The sequence below is a fragment of the Sus scrofa genome, chromosome 3, assembly GCF_000003025.6.
Source record: "Sus scrofa isolate TJ Tabasco breed Duroc chromosome 3, Sscrofa11.1, whole genome shotgun sequence".
NCBI lineage: Eukaryota > Metazoa > Chordata > Mammalia > Artiodactyla > Suidae > Sus > Sus scrofa.
The window spans coordinates 112,154,051-112,178,743 of NC_010445.4; the positions used below are offsets into that span (position 1 = coordinate 112,154,051).

Consider the following 24,693-nt stretch of genomic DNA (forward strand, 5'->3'; position numbering starts at 1 on the left):
GCTTCATAAAGTTAGTGTTAAGCAGTGAAAATTAAAACATGATGTGTGTATATATGTATAAATGCTTACATTTCGGAGTTCCCATTGTGGTGCAGTGGTTAACGAATCCGACCAGGAACCATGAGGTTGTGGGTTCTATCCCTGGCCTTGCTCAGTGGGTTAAGGATCCGGCGTTGCCATGAGCTGTGGTGTAGGTTGCAGATGAGGCTCAGATTCCTTGTTGCTGTGGCTCTGGTGTAGGCCAGTGGCTACAGCTCTGATTTGACCCCTAGCCTGGGAATCTCCATATGCCGTGGGAGCGGGCCTAGAAAAGGCAAAAAGACAAAAAAATAAAATAAAATAAAATAAAAGTAATAATAAAAAACTTACATTTTGATCTATGAATCAGGAGGATTTCAGATAAAACCTCAAGAGCTTGTGTTTATGTGAGTATTCCTTATTAAACACGTGGAATTTTAAGGTACTGGTAACTTCGTCATCTCCCACAGGAAGATTAAAGATTTTAAAACTGATATTGCATTTTTAAAAACTTTCCAACTGGGGAGTTCCCGTCGTGGTGCAGTGGTTAACGAATCCGACTAGGAACCATGAGATTGTGGGTTCGGTCCCTGCCCTTGCTCAGTGGGTTAACGATCCGGCGTTGCCGTGAGCTGTGGTGCAGGTGGCAGACACGGCTCGGATCCCGCGTTGCTGTGGCTCTGGCGTAGGCCGGTGGCTGCAGCTCCGATTGGACCCCTAGCCTGGGAACCTCCATATGCCGCGGGAGTGGCCCAAGGAAATAGCAAAAAGACAAAAAAAAAAAAAAAAAAACCAAAAAAAAAAAAACTTTCCAACTGGGAGAATCATTTAGCAAACACCTACAAAATTTAGTAAAAAAAAAAATACAAAGTATGTGTATATATATATATATATATATATATATATATAGCTACCTAAGGAAGCTGCACAAGGAGCTTGTAGCCCATAAAAGGGAATAATGTAAGCTCATAAAAGAGGAAAAACTAAAATTTAAAAGCTGTATGAGGGAGTTCTCATTGTGGCTCAGCCGGTTAAGAACCTGATGTTGCCTCTGTGAGGAGGCGGAATCCATCCCTGGCCTCTGTAATACCTCAAGCTGAAGTGTAGGTCACAGTTTCACAAGAGTTTTTTTTTTTTTTTTTTTTTTTTTTTCCTTCTTTTCAGGGCTGCACCTGTGGTATGTGAAAGTTCCCAGGCTCGGGGTCAAATGTGGGCTGCAGCTGCCAGCCTACACCACAGCCAGAGCAACTCAGGGGTCGAATTGGAGGTCTGCAAAAATGCAGAGCAATGCTAACCTCAAGGGCATGTAGATTCTGCTCAGGCTTCTCCCTGAGGTGCCACCTGCCACCCAACACAAGGGAAGACCCAAAGCCAAATTGCTTTTAGCCATCGAAGCCTCAGCTCAGCCACTGTAGACACGGTCCCCTATCAAAGTCCCTCTGCTTTGAAGAAACACAACTGAGACCAAGTGAGAAGTAGCTACAGTTTAATACAAACCTGCACCAGAACACAACGAGTCGGGCTGTTTTGTTTTTGCCTCCATCGGGTGGCCAGAGCACAGGACCATGTGTCGTTCTGGGGTTGACACAATCTTAGCACCATGACATTTACAGAGGAGTGAGGAAGTCACTTGGGTGCTGGGTGCTGGAGCTCCATCCCGACCCCAGGCTGTGCAGCTGGAGGGGGTTTGGGTTTCCGCGTGGTTCTGGGGTTCCTGGGGCAGTACTGGAAAAGCCCTCATCACGGCATGGCTTGACCGGGACCTACTGTGGACTCCTAGCACTACACACACGCACACACACGCGCACACACAGGAGCACAATTTTCTTGTAACTTAACCCCACAAACCTAGAGAGCAGCTAAGGCAAGAACAACAGTATTTATTCAGCAAGTACAAGACCAGTTCGAGAGCTGCATTCAGTGCAACCAGGAGCCTTTTCATTCCAACCAGGAGCCGGCAGCGGGGCTGGTGATGGAGCTGCCCGGGCGCGGCACAGGGGCAGGAGATGGGTGGGTGGGGCGGGGCGGGCCTTTCCTTTGGTTCCTTGAACCTCCTTTTGATTTTCATCTAGAAGCTCCTGGGCAAGGGCAGGGTCTCTGTAAGGAGTGGGGGGGGGGGGTGAATGAAGCGGAAGGCCTTCAATGGACCACGGCACCGCGTGGCCTCCCAGAGCCACGGACCATGCATCTCTCGGGCGGAGGCACTCAGAGAAGGTAAAGCTTTCCTAGCCCAAGCAGGGATGCTCTGCCCGCTGGCCACCACCACTGCTCGGCTCTTTGGCATCTGCCCAAGGCCCATGACCCAGCAAGGGCTGCCAGGCATAAAGATGATGGGCGTCATACCAAGGGGTCAGCGTCACAGTTTCCCAGGCTCAGATCCCTACGGACTGTCCCCATGGCTACCGCCCTCCGTGAGTGCCTTTGCTGCCTCTGCTTCCCGGGTTCCTGTCTTGGTCCTCTCAGCCCCGAAGTGAGGAAGAGGAGCATGAAAGGAGGAGTGAGGAGGCGAATGCAGCTCAAACCACCGGGCACCCCTCAACGTGTACCTAGTTCTGGCTCAAACGGTGACTATGCATTAGTTTGCCTACAAGCAGAATCTAGCTACCCGTGCCAAACGAAGCGGAATGCCTCCTGGGGGAGTTAAGTCTTCTAGTTGGTTGAAGGCTCAGGAGGGACCCACACGAGACATCAGGCCATTCCTCCTGTCCCCAGCTGGGGTAGACAGCGACATTCCAAAGGGCAGTCCTGGACATTTCTGGAGTCAGAAGGCCTAAGCTTCCCGGGCCACATCTGTGAAATGCGGAGGGTAGCACACGCTTTGTTGTCGTGAGGAGCAACTGAGAGCTCACAGATGGAAGCACTTGGAGAACATGAGAAGGGCCACAGAGAGGTGCAGGGTATGCCCACAGGCCCAAGAGTCCAGGAGCCACGCGTAAGCCTGGGGGCTTGAACCAAATGTGCCATGTGATGCCATGTGACCTCACTTCCCCGAGGGGGGACAAGACTTAGCAAGGGCAGCCTCTAGGGTTTCCATGGAAACCTCCTGGAGCTTCTGGAGGCAGGGAGGCCCCTACTGGGAGTAAGATGGAGGCCACCAGCAGGTGAGAGCAAGGTGCTGACCACAGGGGACCATGGGCCCTGTGCAGCAATGCAGGCTCTGCAGCCAGGTCCTGCTGGCCTGGTCTCCTACCTGGCATCTAGCTAGCCCACTCCCCCGAGTCCTGCTCCACCTCTCTTAGCAGGCATGAGGCCTCTGGCCAATCACACGGGAGGAGCGGCTGGGCCTCTGTCCAGCAGGGGGATGCTTCCAGGCAGCTGGGTGTGTGGGGGGATTAGTGCTGGGAGTCAGAGCTGGGAAGGTCTCCAGGGCAGGCATCCTGGCCACCCTCTCAGAAGGCAGGAAACTAGACCAGGCGGGGAGGGGAGAGGAGAGGAAGGCTCCAGGTAGGGAGAAGGCCCGCGAGTCCCGTGGCCCCTCTCGCCCCCGTCATTTGTGCCCTCGGCTGTCTGGTTGGTGTCGATGCAGCATCTCCTCAGGTCCACATCTATTCCTGTTTCTATGCTATGCTAGTGACACGAAGCACCGTCATTGTTCACAGGATGCACAAACAAGTCAAACCAAACCACCGCGCAAACCAAACGTGCAAAACAAAATCATGTACACGCGCTTGGCACCAGCCTCACGCCTGCCCAGCCAGCGCTTCTGGGCCTGGGACTCTGGGGGCGGGGGAGCAGCCGGCAAAGGGTGCAGGGTGTCCCAGCCACACCCAAACAGGGGCCGGAGGTGAGTCGGGGAAAACGGGACGTCCCGGGCAGGGCTGGGATGCTGACACCTGTCTGACTTGGGGAAAGTGACCACCGGGCGAGGGGGCTGGGGGAGGGAGTCCTTTCCTTTTAAAACACATCTGCTAAAATGCTCTGGACAACTGGCAGGTTAGCCAGGGGCAGGGCACTAAGGTCAGGGCTTTCCCAAGGCCAGCACGGGAGGCGGGGGTGAGGAGGGGCTGGGCCAGGCTCTATGCATTGGGCTCTGTGCATAGTATGGGCTTCCTGGGGCCCAGGAAAGCCTGCCGAGGCCGAGGCAGGAAAGGACTGCAGCAGGAGGAACACATCTCAAAGTGCCTGTCAGGGTTGGCTCAAAGCACAGTGAATCACGTGTCAGACATGGGGAGGGCCTCCCGGGGCCCGGGGCCCCGTCAGGTGGTGTGCTGCCCAGCCCGGCCTCTCCTGCCCCTGAGCTGCGGCCGGAGGGGGTGCGGGCTGGTGGCAGCGGTGCATCTTCACGTGGGGGGGCTGGGCAGTGCTTTTACCAAATGCCGCTTGACCTGCCCCCCGGGGGTGCAAGAATCCGGGCTGAGGCTCGCTTTGGAACATGGTCATCGATCTGAGAACCTGCAGGGAAGGAAGCAGAGCGTGAGCTCCTCTGGGAAATAAAACCAGGGTTCTCTGTGCACAGGATCTCATTTACTCCTCCATCCCATTTTACAGGCGAGGAAACTGAGGCTCCCTGAGGTTAACGTGACCAGTGTCACACGGTGTAGAAGGGGTAGAGCTTGGATTTGAACTCAGGTCTTCCTGATTCAGAGCCTCCACGATCAACTGCCCTGCCCTGCCACCTTCCCTGCTCCCTGCCCTGGAGGGCTGGCCTCTTGTCACGCTCACAGACCACGGAGCTGCCTGTTAGCAGGTGGGTCTCTGCACGCGTGTCTCAGGGAGCAGGAGAGGCAGAAGGAAGGGTGTGCCATTGTTTCGGAAAATCGAAGACCACCGCCCCCAGAGGCCCCCACGTGGTGAAATCCTGAGACTTAGAACAGGAGGCCTGATGTCCCAGGGAGCGCAGGGGGGACATTCTTCAGCTTGTCCCATTGAGAACAGAGTTTGGGGCACAGGGAAGGTGAGAGGCTGCCTGATGTCTGCGGAACCTGAGAGCCATTCTGCTCAGTCTTGGCTCTGTCCCGACTTGGGTGGGAGCCAGAGAAGCCAGGAGCCAGAGGGGGCCCGGGGCTTTGGGGGCCTGGCCGCTTCTCCTGGGGCCAGCTGTGGCAGGAAGGGCCGTGCCCAGGCAGCGTGGCCATCTACACCTCCTGGACTGGCAAAGCCGGGGGGCCCCCACTCCACACCACAGACGCCCCTCTGACTCCCCGGGCCTGGTCACTGGTGGCAGAGGCGGTGGTCCTCCGGGTGGGCAGGAGTTATCTCTGGGTTGAGGTTGGCTCTGAGAGGATGGGGAGGGTGATGGAGAGGCCCCTCCCCACAGGCGATCAGCTCCTCAGACAGAACCCCAGGCGCTGCTCGCAGCACACGGCTGGGCACAGAGGCAGCTCAGCGGGCAGCCGTGCTCCCTGGCGGGCCCCTGACTTAGCTCCCTGCCTCTCGTGTCAGGACAGCTCGTTTGTGCGTCTCATCTCCCCCCGTAAACGCCATGCTCCACTGCGGAAAGATCTGGATCTTGCTCCTCTCGCCTTCTGGCCCCAGCACAGCTTCTGCCAAGCGGAGGCTGGGTCTGTGCCTGGGCTGGTCTTAAAGGCCGTTTCGGGGAGACCTGGTCCCCTGGCCTTTTCAAGTAGGGATCCCAGCTTCCAGCAAAGCTGCCTGCGGAACCAGGGCATCTTACGGCCTCTGCCTGTTCTCCAACAACGCTTGCTTTCAATGTGGCAATGACCCCCCCACCCCCTTTAACTGCTGCCGGGCACCTGGGCTGCAGGCTGCCAGCAGTAAAGTCGCTAAGCACAGACACACCCCATATGTTCTCACTGTGTTACATACAACTGCAGAATGAAAGAGGGGGCGCGGGAGCAAATGTGGTGATAAGGTGCAGGAGGGGAGATATGAGATACCAACCAGGTCTTTCAGAGAGGCTGGCGAGGAGCAGGACGGGAAATGGGGGTGCAGCCCCACGTGCCACATTCAACCCTTCTGAGCTCAGCTCATCTCTGGGGCACCCCTATGTGCAGGGCCCTCAAGATGCTTCAAGGGGGGGAAAATCTCTGAACGGAGAACCATGGGGAACGCACCAGAGCCTGTTAGAGTGGCTGGTGCCCAGGGACCAGGAGAGCCCTCCTTCCCTGCCCCCCAGTATTTGTGTGTCTCTAGCGGGGGGAGCAGCAGCTTAGGGGAGGGGAGGGAGGAGACGGTGATGAAAGCAGTGTGGGTCCCACTGCCTGAGCAGAACTCCTGGCCCCTCTGCCCTCCTCCCGGCACCCCAGTTTAGTGGAGACGCAGGTGCCAGGCCAAGCGGCCCTTGCTTTTACCAGAGAGGCTGAAGCTGGATTCATGAAGGTCCCTCATGCCCCCGTGTCGGGTGACGGGCCGGGTAGGAGTGTCTGCGAGCGGCGTTCCCATCTCTTTTTTCCCGGGATGCACCACGATGGCTACATCCCCCAGGTAGGGAGTGCGGTCCACCCCCTTCACCTTCAAGGTCTAGTGAGGATGGAGAAGGAGAGAAACAGAGAAGCGGATACGGTTAGAGCACAGACCCCATCAATCATCGGGGCCAAGACATGCCACCCCCAGAGCCTCCTTGATGGCTGACAGGACATTGGACGCCGCCCCTCAGCTCAGGACCCAAATGACTGCATGTGACAAAGCCTTCCTACATCTTGAACCAAGGAGGTAAACAATCTTCTCGTACCTCCTACATTGTGTGTGTGTGCGTGTGCGTGCATATGTGAGTGGGTGCGCACGTGTGTAGAGCAGATACCCCCGGCTCCCCCTCGTCATGGGTGGGTCCTTTCCAAGGTAGCAGGGAGACCCCTGAGGCGGTCAGCTTTAGAGAGCACGCCTCACACGGAGCAACGTCATCCCCTTCCTTGCCAGGCTCTCACGAGGCCATGCCTTTCGCGGTGACCTGACCACGCTGTGGGAACAGAGGCTAAATACAGCTGATGTGGCGCTAGAATCCCCCACTGGCAAGAGTAGTTAACTTTTCGCACAAAGGCAGTAGAGTTACGAGCCTGTGTTCTGCCCCACACCGCCTAGGTGCTGATCCCAGCTCTGGGGCTTGTAAGCTGTGTGACCTTGTGCCGGTTACATAACCTCTCTGTGCCTGTCCTCTTATTTATAAAGATATAGACTTGTTATGAAATCAAATGACAGAGTATCATAAAGCTCTGGCACATGGCAGGTGACCCCTACGTCCCAGCAGCTGTTATTCGTGCAGAATTCATTGATGGCGCTTAATCGTATTAAAAAGCGCTCGTGTAGGAGCAAGTGTACTGGAGAGTGTGCATGAGGTCTGACATAAAGAATCTACACCCCAGGCCCTCACTTGAGGCAACCTCAATCTCCTCGCTGCTCAGGGCTAAATGAAAAGCGCCTTGAGAGAAACAATAGACACGGGTGATTCTGGAAGGCTCTTCAATTTACATATTCCTTTGCATCCTCCAACAGAGCAGCCCTCTGAAGCATTTTAGCCTTTAGCGGGCTGCACTTGGGGGTCCCAGTAGTGAAAGGCAGGAGTAGAGACCCCAGGTGAATCTGAGTGAGTGACCTTGGCAGGTCACCCCTCCCAGCAGTCCCTGGCTTCTTGGCTTTATTTTTTAATTTTTTGTCTTTTGAGGGCCGTACCCGCGGCGTATGGAGGTTCCCAGGCCAGGGGTCGAACTGGAGCTCGTCACAGCCACAGCAACGCAGGATCCGAGCCGCATCTGCAAGCTACACCACAGCTCATGGCAACTCTGGATCCTTAACCCACTGAGCGAGGCCAGGGATCGAACCCAAAACCTCATGGTTCCCAGTCGGAATCGTTTCCGCTGCAACACGATGGGAACTCCTGGCTTCCTGGCTTTATGCGCTGGGCCCTACCCTAGAGCTGTTTTCTTCCCTGAGGTCGCTGCTCTGTAGGGGCTGCTCATTTATAATTTTTGGAAAATGAGTTTTTCTGATAGTCTTCTTTTTCTGCAGACGTGTATTCTGTTACATAAGGGCTGTAACAGAGAAGAGGGAAGGACTGGCTTTTTCTTGAGGAACTCACGTTGTCCCTACAACAAGTGCTTTGGATAAAGGGACTTGGAGTTGAATTTATGTCAATCCTGGAGGCTGGGACTCTTCTCCTGTGGCTGGCCCTAAGAGCAGCCTGCTGCGAAGCTGACATTTTTGTGAGGCTGGTTTTGAGTCAAACACTTTCTCTGCCCTCTTTTGATCCTATTTTCTGACTAAAATATCTTTTTTTTTTTTTTTTTTGGAAAGCCACTGAACTGTGGCCAGATATTTTTTCAATATATTTATAATTATATTTATATAATTATATAATTATTATATATTATAATTGTATATAATTTTGGCCATGCAGAAATTCCCTGGCCGGGATCAAGCCACAGCAGTGACAATGAGCCAAAGCAGTGATGACAATGAATCCTTAACCCCTAGGCCATAAATTGAGATACAATTCACATACCATAAAATTCACCATTTAGAAGAAGTATATACATCAGTGGTGTTTAACATATTCACAAGGCTGTGCCACCATCACCACTATGTAATCCCAAAATATCTTCATCACCCTAAAAAAATCCCTATATCCCTAAGTGGTCACTCCCATTCTCCCCTCCCACCAGCCCTAAGCAGCCACTAATCTATTTCCTGTCTATGGATTTGCTTCATCTGGACATTTCCTAGAAATGGAATCATATAATATGTGGTCTTTTGTGACTGGATTCTCTCACTTAGCATGATGTTTTTAAGGTTCATGCATGTTGTATGTAGCACTCCATCCTTTTTTACGGCTGAATAATATTCCATCGTGTGGATATACCACATTCATTTATTCATTCAACAGCTGATGGACTTTGGGGCCTTTATGAATGATTCTGCTGTGAACACTCATGCACAGGATTTTGTGTAGACATATATTTTCATTTCTCTGGAGTATGTATATGCCCAAGGGTGGAACAGCTGAATCATTTTGGCAACTCTGTATCTAACTTTTTGGGAACTGCCAAACTGTGGTCCAGAGTGGCTGCACCATGTCACATTCCTTCCAGCAAAGGATGAGGGTTCCTATTTCTCCACATCTCCACTGACACTTGTTATTTTCCCTTTTCTTGTTTCAAATCACAGCCACCCTTTGTCAGATGGTCTTGTGTGGGGATGCGTCACTCTTACAGCTCTTTCTGGCACAACCCTCCAGAGGTGGGGCTGAGGTCTCCTGCCACTGTCCACATCTGGAAAGCATTCTGGAGATGGAGCCCTTCACCTGCTCGAGAGACTGAGTTTGCTTTGGGCTTGAACACTGGGAAAACCAGAGTCATGCTTGTCTTAGGTAACACAAGTCTCTTCCCCCACTGAAGACCTGGCTTTGGATTTCTTTGGTGTTTTTTTTTTTTTTTTTTTTTTGGCCTCTGGGAAGGAAGAGTCTTTAGTTATTCTGACGGCTCTGGGCCTGTGCACGTGGAAGGCTCTCCAGCAGAGTTGATCTTTTGGTGAAAATATGCCCCATGTAATCTTACGCTTTAGGTGATGGCTCCTCAAATATTAATTTGACTCTCCCTGGCTTTCATCAAGAGTAGAGGGAACCACACAGCGGCACTACCTCGAGGCCCCTGAACCTATGAATCAAGAGGAACTCCTTGGCCACAGACATGCTCGCATTTCCCTCTTAGGCCTTCGGTGGCTCAGGACTCCCTGTTTGCCTGATCCTTGACAACTGTACCCGGTAATCGGAGATGGGGAACGGAAGTCACATTACTGATGGGCATCCCCCTGCCCTGCCACATGCTCCTCTCTCAGCACAGAAGAGCTGGCCCGCAGTTTGGGAAAGTGGTTTTTGTGAATGAACTTATGGCAGAGGGGCTTCATGGAGGACCAGACTCAGGGTGAAGTGAACTCTTGGTTAGGGCGCTCGGAGAGAGCAGGAAGGCCAAACTGCCACCCCACCAGATGGAACCCCCTTCCTTCTGGCCCTAGGGCCAGCCTAAGGCGGGGGCTTCACGGGTCAGCACGAGGGAGGGTGTTCAGGAGCAGCTGGGAGGGCAAAGGCTGAAGGAGCTACTCCTGAAAGGCTTTGGGGGGTTCAGGACGGAACAAGGAGGGGGAGCCCAAGGCACTCAGCAAAGGAATCTGGCTTTTACATAAAGGATTTGCTTAAAGATAATAAGGAGGTTTGGTTTAAGAGGAGAGGTCATGTGACCCTGTGATGGCAAGGGTGCCGAGTCAGAAAGAGCTCTTAAAAGCCCTGGTCCTGGAGGTCCCCTTGTGGTGCAGCGGAAATGAACCCCACTAGGATCCATGAGGAGGCAGGTTGGATCCCTGGCCTCGCTCTGTGGGTGGGGGAACTGGCATTGCCGTGAGCTGTGGTGTAGGTCACAGACTTGGCTCGGATCCCATGTTGCTGTGGCCGTAGTGTAGGCTGGCGGCTACAGCTCCGATTGGACCCCTAGCCTGGGAACCTCCATGCTGTGGGTGAGGCCCTAAAAAAGCAAAAAAAAAAAAAGCCTGGTCCTAAGATATTATTAAGCAAATTTCTAGAGTTCAGTGGTAGGACGGCGGTGGAGTCTAGTTTCAGTCAAATCCTTTGCATCTCTGGTTCCCCTGGAAGCCAGAGCCAGTGGTGAGCGGAGAGCAGGGGACCCGGGAACAGGAAGCTGATGCTGATCTGGGGCATCGATCCCAATATGGTGGGGGGTGGACAGGTCACCTGGACGGGGGCCCAGAAATTGCCTCCCTGCCCCCGCTGGTACTTAGAACCTCAGGCTAAAACACACGGGCCATTTTACAGGGTCTCCCTGCTTGAGTGAGAAACAGCGGAATGACAAGGCCGGTCTGGGCAGAAGCCGTCGCTGTTACTACCCGACTCTCATCCAGACGCCCTTACTGTTACCACCTCCAGAACACAGATTAGGCGCCTGCTGTGTACAGAGGACCGGGATGTCCTGAGGGAGAAAAAGAGAGCAATAGAGCAGAACACAGGAGAAGCCAGGTGAGGGAATTTTAAAAAAAGGATGAACATGTCTCCAGAGCGTCGTGATTACAGCAGTGGCCTCCCAGAGCCTGGGCAGGAGAGAGCCGTTCCACCCAGAGAGGCTGGGGCTCCTAGGCCCTTGGTCGTGATACTTTTTTTTTCTTTTTTCGGTCTTTTCTAGGGGCACTTCCTGCGGCATATGGAGATCCCAGGCTAGGGGTCTAATCGGAGCTGTAGCCACTGGCCTACGCCAGGGCCACAGCAATGCGGATCCGAGCCGCGTCTACAACATACACCACAGCTCATGGCAACGCTGGATCCTTAACCCACTGAGCAAGGCCAGGGATCGAACCCACAACCTCATGGTTCCTAGTCGGATTCATTAACCACTGCTCCACGACGGGAACTCCAATTGGTCATGATACTTTTAAGCACACTCACGCTTTCTAGATAGAATCCGGAAGCAGCTAGGAGGATGGGCTCCGGATAGGCAGGAGCATTCTGAACCACAATAATACTGCTTTATGCCAGAGGAAGGGGAGGGGAACCAGCATGATGCCTCGCCTGTCAGTTTGTCAGATTCACTCTTTTCTGATGATGCGGGTCCTCCACCCAGAGGAGGTCAGGGCTGCAGCTCGTTCCCAGCACCCAGAGGTGTCAGGAAAGGTTTGGGTTCTCTAGGGCAGCTCTCGAGGATAAGGCTGGACAATCAGTACCCAAGCACAAGGGAAAGCCAGCCTGCTTTGAGGGGAAACGCTACTCAGAGTTTGGGAGTCCTGGGGATGAGGTAGGGCCCCAAGCTGCAGTGAACACCCAGGGTGCTTACGGAACTGGGGGACTGGCTGAAACTCTCAAGACTTCAGGCCGCCCCCACACTGCAGATCTGGCCTGACCATATCAGTGTTGGGGGGCAGGCAGACTCAGAGAAGCTCACTGTAGTCACAAGGTTGGGGGGGGAATTGGGGAAAGAGAACTTGGGGCCAATATAACTCAGGCCAAGCCAGGCGTCCCTGGCCGGAGGGACGACAAGCGGTCTAGCGGTCAGGGGCAGCTGTGAGCACCTCGTAGCATTTCTCTGGCTCCAAGGGAGGTGGGGACCCTTCCTGATAAATTTCACTTTGTTATAGGTTCTCCCCCCCCTTTTTTTTTTTTTTTGTCTTTTTAGGGCTGCACCTGCAGCATATGAAGGTTCCCAGGCTAGGGGTTGAATCGGAGCTGTCATCGCAGGCCTACACCACAGCCACAGCAATGCAGGATCCAAGCTGTGTCTGCGACCTACACCACAGCTCATGGTAATGCCGAATCCTTAACTCACCGAGAGAGGCCAGGGATCGAACCCGCGTCCTCACGGATGCTAGTCGGGTTCATTAACCACTGAGCCACGATGGGAACCCCTCCTTTTCTACTGTTTTGATTGTTCCCAAAGTGACTCTTGAGGCAATAAGATTTGATGGAAACAATGAGAACACCTTTGAGATTTAAAAGACACTGGAGTTCTCTTGGGGACAGTGGCTACGGATCTGGTGATGTCACTGCAGTGGCTCGAGTCACTGCTGTGGCGCAGGTTCACTCCCTGGCCCGGGAACGTCCACGTGCCAGAGGCGTGCCCTTCCCCTGCCCCCCCAAAAAAGTCACAGAAGATGTGGCCAGCAGGGCCTTCGACCTCCCCCCACCACGCACCTTTTCTCTCTGGACCAACTTCTTGTAGACGGTGTCTGGGAAGGACCTCAAGGGACAGAACTTGCCGGTGCCCTCGGCACACATGAAGACGCCGTTCTCATACACGACCCGCCCCCGGCTGATGGTGACCAGCGGGACACCGTGGCAGCGCATGTTCTCGTACAGGTTGAAGTCTCCTCCCTGCACCTGGGTGCTGCCTGAGATGGTCCTGCAGGGAGGCAGTGGCAGGAGAGAACACGGTGAGAGGACCTAAAGATGTCACAGCTCAGCGGAAGGGAAGGTGCTGGGCGGGAAGGGAAGGTGCTGGGCGGGAAGGGAAGGTGCTGGGAGGGAAGGGAAGGTGCTGGGCGGGAAGGGAAGGTGCTGGGGGAAGGGAAGGTGCTGGGGGAAGGGAAGGTGCTGGGAGGGAAGGGAAGGTGCTCAAGGGGAAAGAAGGGTGCTCGGCAGGAAGGGAAGGTGCCTGGAGGGGAGGGAAGGTGCTCAGAGGGAAGGGAAGACCTTCAAAGGTTAGGATGAACTGTGTCCCCTCCAAATTTATATGTTGAAGTCCTAGCCCCCCGTATCTCAGAATGTGACTGTATTGGGAGATAATTAAATTAAAGTCAAATGAAGTCAGAGATGAGCCCTAAACCAATCAAAGGGGTGGCCTTCTAAGAAGAGGAAATGGAGACACTGGAAGTACACACACAGAAGAAAGGCCTTGTGAAGACGGAGGGAGAAGACAGTCTCTACAAGCCAAAGAGCGAGGCCTCAAAATGAAATCAACTCTGCTGACACCTTGATCTTGGACTTCTAGCCTGCAGAGCTGTGAGAAAATGAATGTCTCCTGTTCAAGTCTTCCATCTGTGGTATTTTGTTACAGCAGCCCTAACTGACTAACACACGGGGCTAAACTGGAGGGGTCATTCTGCCAAGCGCCATCACTAACAGCCACGCCTGCAACAGCACGAGGGTCCAGCCCTCTCATCCCCCACGCAGAACCCGGCTTCTCAAGTGGCCTCACGGAGAAGCAGTGTGGGGATGGGTGCTGGGGTACCAGGTGAACTGTCTTTGCAGTTGGATTTTTAACCTTCACAAGCCTAGCGCATTTCTGTCTATCTTGTTCACTGTGAGCTTGTGCACCTTGAAAAGTCCTCAGCAAGTGGTGGCACTTAACAGATATTTGTTGACTGAATGAATGAAATTCATGTACTTATTTCTTTGAAGCTCACCATCTTATTTTTTTTTTTTTTGCCCTGCCATTTAAAAAAGTTGTTGTCTGCCAATTCTACTTTATTTAAACAATTTTTTTTTTTTTGGTCTTTTTGTCTTTTCGGGCTGCGCCAGTGGCCCATGGAGGTTCCCAGGCTAGGGGCTGAATCGGAGCTGCAGCCACCAGTCTACACCGCAGCCACGGCCTCAGCCACGCGGGATCTGAGCTGCGTCTCCGACCTACACCACAGCTCATGGCAATGCCGGATCTTTAACCCACTGAGCGAGGCTAGGGATCAAACCCACGTCCTCATGGATGCCAGTCGGGTTCTCCAACCACTGAGCCACGATGGGAATGCCATAATTTTTTAATTATAGTTGATTTACTATGTTCTGCACTGAAATTTAATAGTAAACAATTCCCTTCTCCTCTGCCCAAATCTCTGAATTAAGAGGATGCTCTGTATCCTGTAGCTTAATAATTCCCGAGGCACTTCATTTCTTCACTCAACCTGTGCTCATTAATGCTGTGGGTGTCAAGCGCTGTGGGCCGGCGCCCACACGCTCAACGAGAGAAGCACAGTGTTGGTGGAAGAGCCTGGAACTGAGCGTCGGGACACCTGCCTGGTTCAGCCACTTATTAGCTATGTGATGTGGACAATCCCCTTCTCTCTGGCTTTAGTTTATTCCACAGAAAAATCAACTCCAGGCTCAAGTGTTCTGGGGGCTGCATGAAAAATAAATGAGGTCCTTGATGTGAGGCAGCTGTGACAAACTGTGAAGTGCGGTGCACATGGAGCTGCACTGCAGCAGGTCTTAAGACCATCTTGTTCACTCTTGTGTTCCTAGTGCCTGGACCATGGGGAGCCCTCAAGTATTTGTTGAACTAACTGAACACACGTTAGGGCCACCCTGATCTATGCCAGAAGCAGTGCAAAGACAATAAGCTTTTGGGGTGCTGTGAAACCAGCTCCTTAGACACCCCGTCCCTCTAGCCCGGGAGGCTAGCAGCGGGTTTTACTTGGTGGCTTCTGGGTCCCACACCACCACGTCGGCATCGGCTCCGGGGATGATGCGGCCCTTGCGGGGATACAGGTTGAGGATCTTGGCTGCGTTGGAACTGGTAACGGCCACAAAACGGTTCTCATCCATCTTCCCTCCAACCTGGAACAGTGCAAAAGAGTCTGGTCAACCAAAGGCCCTGCGTAGGTGTCTCAACCCCCCTCCCGTCACCCTGGCCCCTGGCCCGTGGGCTGGTAGTTGGTTGAACCCTGGGGCTGGGAAGGACAATGCCACGGGCATCGTCTCAGACGAGCCACCTGCTGGGTTTGGTTCCACACGCTTGCTGATTCCTCTTTCCTTCTTCCAACAACATCAGGGGGTGGGCCCTTGTTCCAAAAGGTGGCTTTCCTGGGGCAAATCTACCTCCTGTTTGTAAGAGTGATCTTCTCGTGTGTTCCTATGGATAAACCAGGAGCTCCCCTGCATCCACAAAGCGGCACATACTCTGTGCTGGAAAAGCATCTTATCTCCCCATCCAGAGAGCACCGTAGGGGATTCTTGAGCTGCCTCAGGGGGTCTCCCCTGAGCTGGTGGCTTAGTTTTTACGAATTCCTAATCTCTTTGGGCTCACACTCTATGCTGCATCCTAGCTGTAATAGGTCAAGACCAAAACTACGTATTCTTCATGGCAGAACAGGTGGTATTCCAATGCAGTCCCAGTCTTTATTTTTATTATTGGACAAAATATGTCAAGAGCCTTAAAAATGTTCATATCCTTTGACTCAGAAATCCACTTCTAGACTCTGTTCTCAGGAAAGAATTAGAAATGCTGACATACACCCGTGAGCAAAGAGATTCTCTCTGCAGCATTATTTGTAAGGGCAAACAGCTGCAAGTTCCAAACATCAGGGAAGGCTGAACTGAAGTACAGTACTTCCATCAGAGGAAATATTACTTAGCCATTAAAAAAGATGTTTTTAGGAGTTCCAGTTGTGGCTCAGTGGGTTACGAATCCGACTAGTATCCATGAGGATGCAGGTTCGATCCCTGGCCTCCCTTAGTGGGTTAAGGATCCAGCATTGCTGTGGCTGTGGCATAGGCTGGCAGCTGCAGCTCTGATTAGGCCCCTAGCCTGGGAACTTCCATGTGTTGCAGGCATGGCCCTAAAAAAGCAATAAAGAAATAAATAAAGGAAACTGTTATATGAAAAAAGATGAACCAAGTTAGTGAAGTAATGTATAGGTCATGCATAGAACTAGAAAGAAATATACCAAAAGATTAGTAATTTTTCAGTATGGAATTACGGGGATTTTTTTTTTTTCTAATACTTTTCTGTAGTTTCCAAAAGTTCATACTAGGTCTTATGATACTTTCCTGATAGGGGCGGGAGAGCCTTTTTGTTTTTTTGTTTTTTGTTTTTTTCTCTTTTGGGGCTGCACCTGTGGCATGTGGAGGTTCCCAGGCTAAGGGTCCAAACGGAGCAGTGGCTGCTGGCCTACACCACAGCCACAGCCACATGGGATCTGAGCCACGTCTGCGACCTACATTATGCCATAGCTGACAGCAAAGCCGGATCGCTAACCCACTGAGGGAGGCCAGGGATCGAACCGCATCCTCATGGAAGCTAGTCGGGTTCGTTAACCGCTGAGCTACGACGGGACCTCCTTGTTTTGTTTTTGAGTGAAGGGGAGCTGTGGTTGACCCAGTCCTTCTAGGGGTGAAAGTTCTTCGAGGCCCGGAGGGGGAGGGGTCCGGGAACATACCACGCCTCTCTCCCAGATGACACTCATGCGGTCCTGCACGCCGGTCACGCCGTGCGGGATCTTGGTGAAGTCCTCCTTGCCCATGGCTTTCTGCTTCGTGGTGAAAGGCCGGTGATCTGATGCCACGATGTTCAGAGTATCACTGGGTAGAGAGATGGATGTGACCAGTGAGGGGAGGGAAGGCCAGGGTCCCAGAGGGTGGGGACAGGTACCAAGAAAAAGCCTTTGCCTGGGAACCCGGCAAAGCTGGCTTCCATCTTGGCTCTGCCACTTCGCAGCAGCATGAGCTCTAATGAGTTATTCTGTGAGAGCCTCAGTTTACACGCCTGCAGAATGGGAGTCTGTGCCTACTTGTGGCGCAGACTGCCAGTGTCGCAGGAGACACGGAAAGTCTTCGGGATGTCGACTTTTAAGAGTTACGATATCAGGTGGAGAAAAACTGAACAAGAGTTTAGCTGAAGTGAGAGGGCAGATGTCATTTTACTTCCATGAAACCACATGCCAGCTCCCTCTCCTCTCCTCCCTCAACCCCCACCAGGCTCTCCTGGCAAGAAGCTCGTGCCTGGTCAAACGCTCAAGTTCTGTGTTAAGCTTTGCTTGGATGCGGGGGCTCTCCTGGCCCAGCGGGAGGAGAAGGGACGAGACACAAGAGAAGTCTCCCCTGATCAAGCAGCCATGGCGGGGCTCTCCAGGGGCTCCTGGACCAGCTCAGAACTCAAGGCACGGCGGCAGCCCACCACCCCAGGACGGAGGCAGACTGCGGGGTGGTGTTCAGAGATCTCTGTAGGCCTCAGAGGTGGTGAGACTCGGGGGCGGGGGGGATGTTTCTGTCACCCAGGACAACTTCAGAAGGAAGTACCCTTGGGGGGCAGGGAGGGACTTGGCTGTTGATGGAGAGAAGGACAGCAGAGCGGGGGGCCTAGAGGCTAGTTTAACTCGTAGCAGGTCCCTCAGCCTTATGAGTGCCCGTGCGCCATCCAAGATGCCCGCTTCAGAAGGGCAGCTGGGAGCAGAGGCATGGTTTGGTTCGGTGAGGAGGCATATTCTTTTTTTCTTAGGGCCGGACCTGCAGTGTATGGAGGTTCCCAGGCTAGGGGTGACATCAGAGCTGCAGCTGCCAGCCTACCCCATAACCACAGCCATGCCAGATCCTTAACCCACTGAGTGGGGCCAAGGATCGAACCCGAATCCTTATAGATACCAGTCGGGTTTGTAGCCCGCTCAGCCACAGTGGGAACTCCAGGAGGCCATATTCTTAAGGCGGTCAGTTGTTCGAGGCAGGCTGCATATGGGGCCATCTCCACTGGGGGCCTGGCAGAGCTCTGGCCAAATGACGGCGATCCTTGGCCAAGTTCACAGTGAGACGGCTGAGCTCCTCCCTGGCACAGGCTGGTATCTCCCTGCACCAAAGACACTGCTCTGGGCCTGCTCAGAGACTGCGGGAGGGGCTCTTCCACACAGCAGGTCCTCCCCGGGCTCCACATGGTCCCCAGTCCTGCAGACCCCACCAGAGATGAGCACAATCTCTAGGTTTTCACTTTCTCCTTGGTGGGCCTGCAGACACCCAAGCAGGGCTCAGACCAGAAAAGGTGCCCATCAGAATCACAGGCTGCTGGCTGGGGACCCCTGGACCCCATGCTTAACTGACAAGTCTTTTTTTTTTTTTTTTTTTCGGTCTTTTTGCCTTTTCTAGGGCTGCTCCCGTGGCATATGGAGGTTCCTAGGCTAGGGTCGAATCGGAACTGTAGCCATCGGCCTACACCACAGCCACAGCAATTCGGGATCCAAGTCGAGTCTGCGACCTACACCACAGCTCACGGCAACGCCGGATCCTTAACCCATTGAGCAAGGCCAGGGATCGAACCCGCCACCTCATGGTTCTTAGTCGGTCGGTTAACCACTGAACCATGATGGGAACTCCATTTTTATTTTATTATTATTATTTTTTTTGATGGGACCCACAGTATGCAGAAGTTCCTGGGCCAGGGATCGAACCCCCCCCCCACAGCTGTAACCAGAACCACAGCAGCGACAACACCAGATCCTGAACCCACTGAGCCTCGAGGGAACTCCTGACAAGTTTTATTGAGCACCCACCTTTCTAAAAAGGTCCCTATACAAGTGCTCACTAGGCAGGAATGAATGAGGGGGGACACATTCCAGAAGGACTTTTGGGGTCCCCTGATGCTGCCCTGAATCTAGGAGATATGACACGTCCATCCCTACTCTTAAATGTTTAAAACATCACTGGCTTGTGTTGAGTACTTTGAAAGTATATATATTCAAATAAGGAAATTTCCGGTCCACTGAGAAGCCAGATTTTATTTATTTTTTATTTAAAAAATTTTTTTTGTGTGTTTTTATCTTTCCTAGGACCGCACCCATGGCATATGGAGGTTCTCAGGCTAGGGGTCCAATCGGAGCTGTAGCCGCCAGCCTATGCCAGAGCCACAGCAACTCGGGATCCGAGCCACGTCTGCGACCTACACCACAGCTCATGGCAACGCTGGATCCTTAACCCACTGAGCAAGGCCAGGGATCGAACCTGAAACCTCACGGCTCCTAGTCAGATTCGCTAACCACTGAGCCATGACAGGAACTCCGAGAAGTCAGATTTTAAATAAGGACACATCCCTACACCTCTAGATTGTACTTTTTATCCTGATATATACGAGGAAGTCATACCCTAAAGCAGATCATTATGAAGCAGCTCCTATTTTCCTATAGAAATATGGTAATTGGTGTCTGGATTTTCTATGAAGTATTTTGCATGTCAATTATCACCAACAGTGTTACAAAAGCAAAATTACGGTAATCATAAATCCCTAAAAATGTTAAAATCATGCTCCAAATGGTATAAAATTGCACACATTTACAACATGCACTGTTTAAAAAAAAGAGATTCAGACTCTTCTCATAATAGTTCCCATGAAATTATAATTCTATTTAAAGGTATAGAATTCAGCTAAATAATTTAAATAGATTTGACAAAATAGGGTAGATATAAAAACTTACATTATTCAATTAATAAAGCTTTTCTCCCCCTGCCTATTTAAATTTGGGGGGGGGGTGGGCACTGCTTGGTTCGGGTGGGCTGAGGGACTCGCTACCTCTGTTCTTTCAGTATATTTGCTTTTAGTGAGCAGAGGTATTTTAACATATTCTTTGACCTTGGAACTAGGCCCCGTTTTTTTTCTCCTCTTTTGGCTTTCCCTTGGCATATGGGTTAGCCGCAGTTGCAACCTGCAACAACGCCAGATCCTTTAACCCACTGTGCCAGGCTGGGGGTGTTCTGGTGCTGCAGAGATGCTGCCAACCCTGTTGTGCCACAGTGGTAACTCCTGAGCCCAAATTATTATAGTGGGTTCTGAGACTTGTGTTCATTGTGTTGATAATGATGAAAAAGAGCTGGCTTTTCTCAACAATAAGCATTTTTAAAAGTAAGAGCTGATCCTATTATGGTTCAGCCATAATGAGCCTGACTAGGAGCCATGAGGATGCAGGTTTGGTCTCTGGCCTCGCTCAGTGGGTTAAGGATCCGACATTGCTGTGAGCTGTGGTGTAGGCTGCAGATGCAGCTCAGATCCTGTGTTGCTGTGGCTGTGGCAAAGGCTGGCAGCTACAGCTCTGATTCGACCCCTAGCCTGGGAACCTCCATATGCTGCAGGTGCGGCCCTAAAAAAAAAAAAGTAAGAGCTGATTGAGCCTTTCTCCCTTTCTTACTCTCTCAGTTTGGTTAAATCTGTCAGAGCTGCGCCTGCTCAGAGTCACAGCAAAGCTATGGGACAGGCTAGAATTACTGGCGCACTGCCATGGCACATCCTGTCCCTCCAGGTGCCACCTTCACCCAGGACCCTACGGCTTGCACTCCTGTCATACTTGCAAAGTTGCACACTGCTCTTTACGTTGTCAACATAGCAGGATGCCGAGTGGAAATTTTCCAGTTGTTAGCCTACCAGGACTGAAACCAAAAGGACACAGATAAAATAAACACCCCATTATCTAGTGACAGCCACCTCCACTGGGACTGGTTATCTCCCTCAGCACCCCCACCATCACCCGAACTGAGGCATATCCCCACCCCGTTCCGTACAAGCAGAAGGCGGGCGGGTGGCCGAGACGGTGGCGAATGAAGAGTCTTGCGGTCTTTCCCTTCTCCCTCTTTTCATGGGTGGAGTGGTGCTTCCCTACCCTGTGCCCTCTCTACCCCGAAGTCAAGGAGGGGACATTTCAACAGGTTCACCTGCGGAGAATGGAGGCGACAGTGGGCACCTGCCTTGGTGGGGGATGGGTGGGCCTGGGGGAGCCCCTGGGGGAGAAAAGCCGGCGGTTGTGGGGGTGGTGGTGGCAGTGATGGGGCAGCGCTTCCTCTGGGCCCCAGACGCTGTAGAAAGTGGCCAGGCTTAAGGGACTTGCTAGTTCTCCGAGCTGGGAAGGTGCCGCTAGAAGAGATCAAGCTGGACTCCATTTCCATGTCAGGGGACCGCATGAAGGTGGGTAGAGCCCGTATCTGGGCACATGTCCTGCACAAGGGGGACCCCCCGAAGCCAGTCACGTTCAACCAGAGAAGCAGCAACAATGACAGCAGGAGTCCAGCTCGTGCTTGGGTGTGGAGCAGAACCCCCCACTTCCTTAATCTGACCCCCACCGACTTCCTGAGCTGGGGGTGGGAGGGGAGGAAACTGGACTTTGAAACTGGATTGGACTTTAATAACCAAAGAGAAGACAAAGCAATGGCCTTTACCGTTACCTACATGTCACTAGAGGAAAGAAAGAATTTGCAAGCAGTTATTAGGGCAAAACAAAATCTTTTCATGTTTGTGTCCCACCGAATTCAGACAGCTCTTTTTTTTTTTTTTTTTTTATTCTGATTGAATGCAGAAATGCAGTATTAGAAAAAGAGGAGCTGGAGGAGTTCCTGTCGTGGCTCAGTGGTTAACGAACCAGACTAGCATCCATGAGGATGAAGGTTCAACTGGCCTCGTCAGGGGGTTAAGGATCCAGCATCGCCGTGAGCCGTGGCGAAGGTTGAAGATGTGGCTCGGATCCTGCATTGCTGTGGCTGTGGTGCAGGCCGGCAGCTGCAGCTCTGATTCAACCCCTAGCCTGGGAACCTCCATATGCCATGGATGCGGCCCTAAAAAGACATAAAATAAAAAGGAAAAAGAAAAGAAAAAGAGGAGCTGGGGAAACGGAGGTCTGGAGGCAGAGGGAAAGGGGAAAAGAGGGAGAAGGCACAGAAGAACAGGGGGAAGAGGAAAGAAAAGAGGGAGAAACATCCAGAAGGAAGGAGAGACGCACAAAGAGAGAAAACCACATGGGAAACAAGGAGAAGAGGGAGAGGAGAAGAAAGAAACCCTGAGAGAAAGCTCCAGATATTCTGGGATACTCCAGAGACCACATCCTACAGCCCCCCGAGGTCTTGAGTGTACGACACCACTGTCCCTCGAAATTCCGAGGAGCCACCGTTCACAGGTTTACACGCTCTTTACTTGTCATCTCAGAAGCTCTCACCCTACATCGAGGGGTCACAGGAGCCCCAGGGGATGGCAACTCCCTGACGGGCAGTGGAGAAGGAAACCAAAGCACCATCGTCCTCTCCGCACAACGAAAGCAAACTTCGGTCAGATGTGGGGCCTCTGCGACGTCACTGAAACCTCTACACCCTCCCAGGGAGGCACGCATTACGAGAGAACGCTGCAGAGACAGCTTACTTGGCCAGCAGACTCATGAGGTAGGTGGAGGTGTTGGTGTCCAGTCTCAGCGGAGGCACCGTGACGTAGGCGGCCGCGTGGGACCAGTCCTGGTGGTAGTAGTGCAAGCCGGTCAGCGTGGCGTGAGCAGTGGTGGTCTCGGCCAGCACAACCTTCCCTGCAGGAGGAGGGGTCAGTCCATCACCAGGAAGCCAGGGAACCTCCGAGATCGCGGGTCTGAGCCCCTCACGGCACAGGCGAAGGAGCCTAAGGCAGCGAGGAAGGCCTTGCTCCAGCATACTTAGCCCCGATTGTGAACACAGCGGGGTTCAAGGCCAGAGTGCTCCCTGTCCCCGGGCTGCCTCTGAGCAAAACAGGAGGGTGAGGGCGCCGAGGCATGATGTGCGTGGGGGAGCATGTTCTGGCTGGAGCATGGGCACTGCAGGGTGCTGATGGGAGGGTGGGGGGCTGTGAGTGCTGTTTTCTGAGCAGGTGGGTGCAGGCAGCAGCTTCGGGAGAATATCAGAAGTGGGAGGCTGGGACAATATACAGGTGAGACACCCAAGGGGGTCCCGCTTCGGGGGTGGGGGGAGGCGGGCTCTAGAGGGCCGTAGCGTGGGAAGGCTGGAAGCCCTTGCTCCTGATTTATAGCCCCAGGTTTGTGACCATGACCTGTTTCTCCTGTCATCATGACCTCACTGGCACCCCGAGCTGGGCTGGGAGCACTAGCACATATGAAGCCTTCGGGTGTTGGCAGGTGCTCAGCAAGAGGAGACACACGGGTGCCCTGAGGCTGGTACACAGGGTTCCAGGTGGCTCTGAGGGATGATGGGCCCACAGACTGCCATTTCTCCAAGGACTTCCCAGGCCTCCCTGAAAAGCCCGTTGGAACTGATCCAGGATTGTGTGTTGGTTACCAAGGCAACCACTAGTAAAACCCAAGAGACCGAAAAAGATACCAATTAAAGAGCTGATTGAAAACTTAGAAAATTTTACCAGACCCAGGAGATGCGACAGACACTTCTGTAAAGCCGTTATGCATGCAAATGTACAAAGGAAAACACTGGTTCTAACGGACTGAACCTCAGCTAGTGCAGGGTGCCTCTGAGGAAGAGAGAGGAGAAAAAAGAGAAGGGCAGGCTCGGAGCCTGGCCCAGGAGCTGGGCCGGAAAGTGCACGGAGCTGCCGGGCCCCATCTGGCTCCAATCCCACCGCACAGCCCAGCCCAGCCCACTGACCCACCTTGCATCTTAGCAGCTGCAATGACGTCGCCAGCCGAGATGCTGGATACGTTGACCAGGTAGATGGGACAGTGAGTCTAAACACAGGAAGCACATGGAAGGAGAGCATGTCAACCCCTTAAACCTAACAAGCACCGAAGTCACCGGACCAACTCAATCCTGGCCCCAGGGCCTCCACCTGTATCACTCAGCCCCCACCCTCGGGGTGACGGTCTTTGGACGGGAAGGCAGGGCTGGCAGCTGCAGGCTGGGGAACCCCACAAAACAAGGAGGGGACAGGCAGCGCCTGGCACCAGGGCCCAGCAGGAGACATCGGGGCAAGATGTCAAGGGCTGAAGCTCACATTTTCTTTCTTTTTTTTTCTGTCTTTTTAGGGCCACACCCACAGCATATGGAGGTTCCCAGGCTAGGGGTCCAATCAGAGCTGTAGCTGCTGGCCTACACCACAGCCATAGCAACACTGGATCCAAGCCATGTCTATGACCTAGACCACAGCTCACTGCAATGCTGGACCCTTAACCCATTGAGCGAGGCCAGGGATCGAACCTGAATCCTCATGGATCCCAGTCGAGTTCGTTAACTGCTGAGCCACGACGGGAACTCCTGAACCTGACATCTTCTACCAGCTAACCCCAAGACTATTTACAACCTAAAATGAGGGACTCAATTTCTTGTTCATGGATGTGATGACCTAGATAGAGACAGCTGCATATCATATAAAATCATGAAGCCTGCTACCTGCGGCTGCTTTATCAATAGACAGAATGTACCCCGGAGAAGAAATGAGAGGTTCAAGGTTCAGAGTCTACACCAGACAGAACCTGTCTTGCAAATGGATACTTGGATTATAATACTGATTTTTAATTAATTAATTTATTTTTTTCCTTTTTGTCCTTTAGGGCCCACCTGCAGCATATGGAGGTTCCCAGGCTAGGGGTTGAATTGGGACTGCAGCTGCCGGCCTACACCACAGCCATAGCAACGTGGGATCCGAGCTGTGTCTGCGACCTACACCACAGCTCATGGCAATGCTGGATCCTTAACCCACTGAGTGAGGCCAGGCACTGAAGCCGTGCCTGCATGAGTGCTAGTTGGGTTCACTATCCACTGAGCCACGATGGGAACTTCAGATAGTAATACTGATTACCTCTTCCCCTACCAGGCTGTGCCACCGTGGTCCTTGGCTTCATTCTCTGGGCTTTTGTTTG

At 52.8% G+C, this 24,693-nt stretch overlaps 1 protein-coding gene across 1 annotated transcript in view; it reads right to left on the reverse strand.

Moving 5' to 3' along the window:
* DPYSL5 (dihydropyrimidinase like 5) overlaps positions 1,488 to 24,693 on the reverse strand; it is a 97,426-nt gene continuing 74,220 nt past the window's right edge. The window contains exons 7-13 of the mRNA XM_003125320.3: positions 23,487 to 23,562; positions 22,266 to 22,422; positions 16,552 to 16,693; positions 14,808 to 14,950; positions 12,596 to 12,803; positions 6,270 to 6,438; positions 1,488 to 4,410 (exon numbers count right to left, since the gene is read on the reverse strand). Of these exons, the coding sequence (XP_003125368.1) occupies positions 4,325 to 4,410; positions 6,270 to 6,438; positions 12,596 to 12,803; positions 14,808 to 14,950; positions 16,552 to 16,693; positions 22,266 to 22,422; positions 23,487 to 23,562 (981 nt within the window). The 3' untranslated portion in view covers positions 1,488 to 4,324. The remainder of the gene's footprint in view (positions 4,411 to 6,269; positions 6,439 to 12,595; positions 12,804 to 14,807; positions 14,951 to 16,551; positions 16,694 to 22,265; positions 22,423 to 23,486; positions 23,563 to 24,693) is intronic.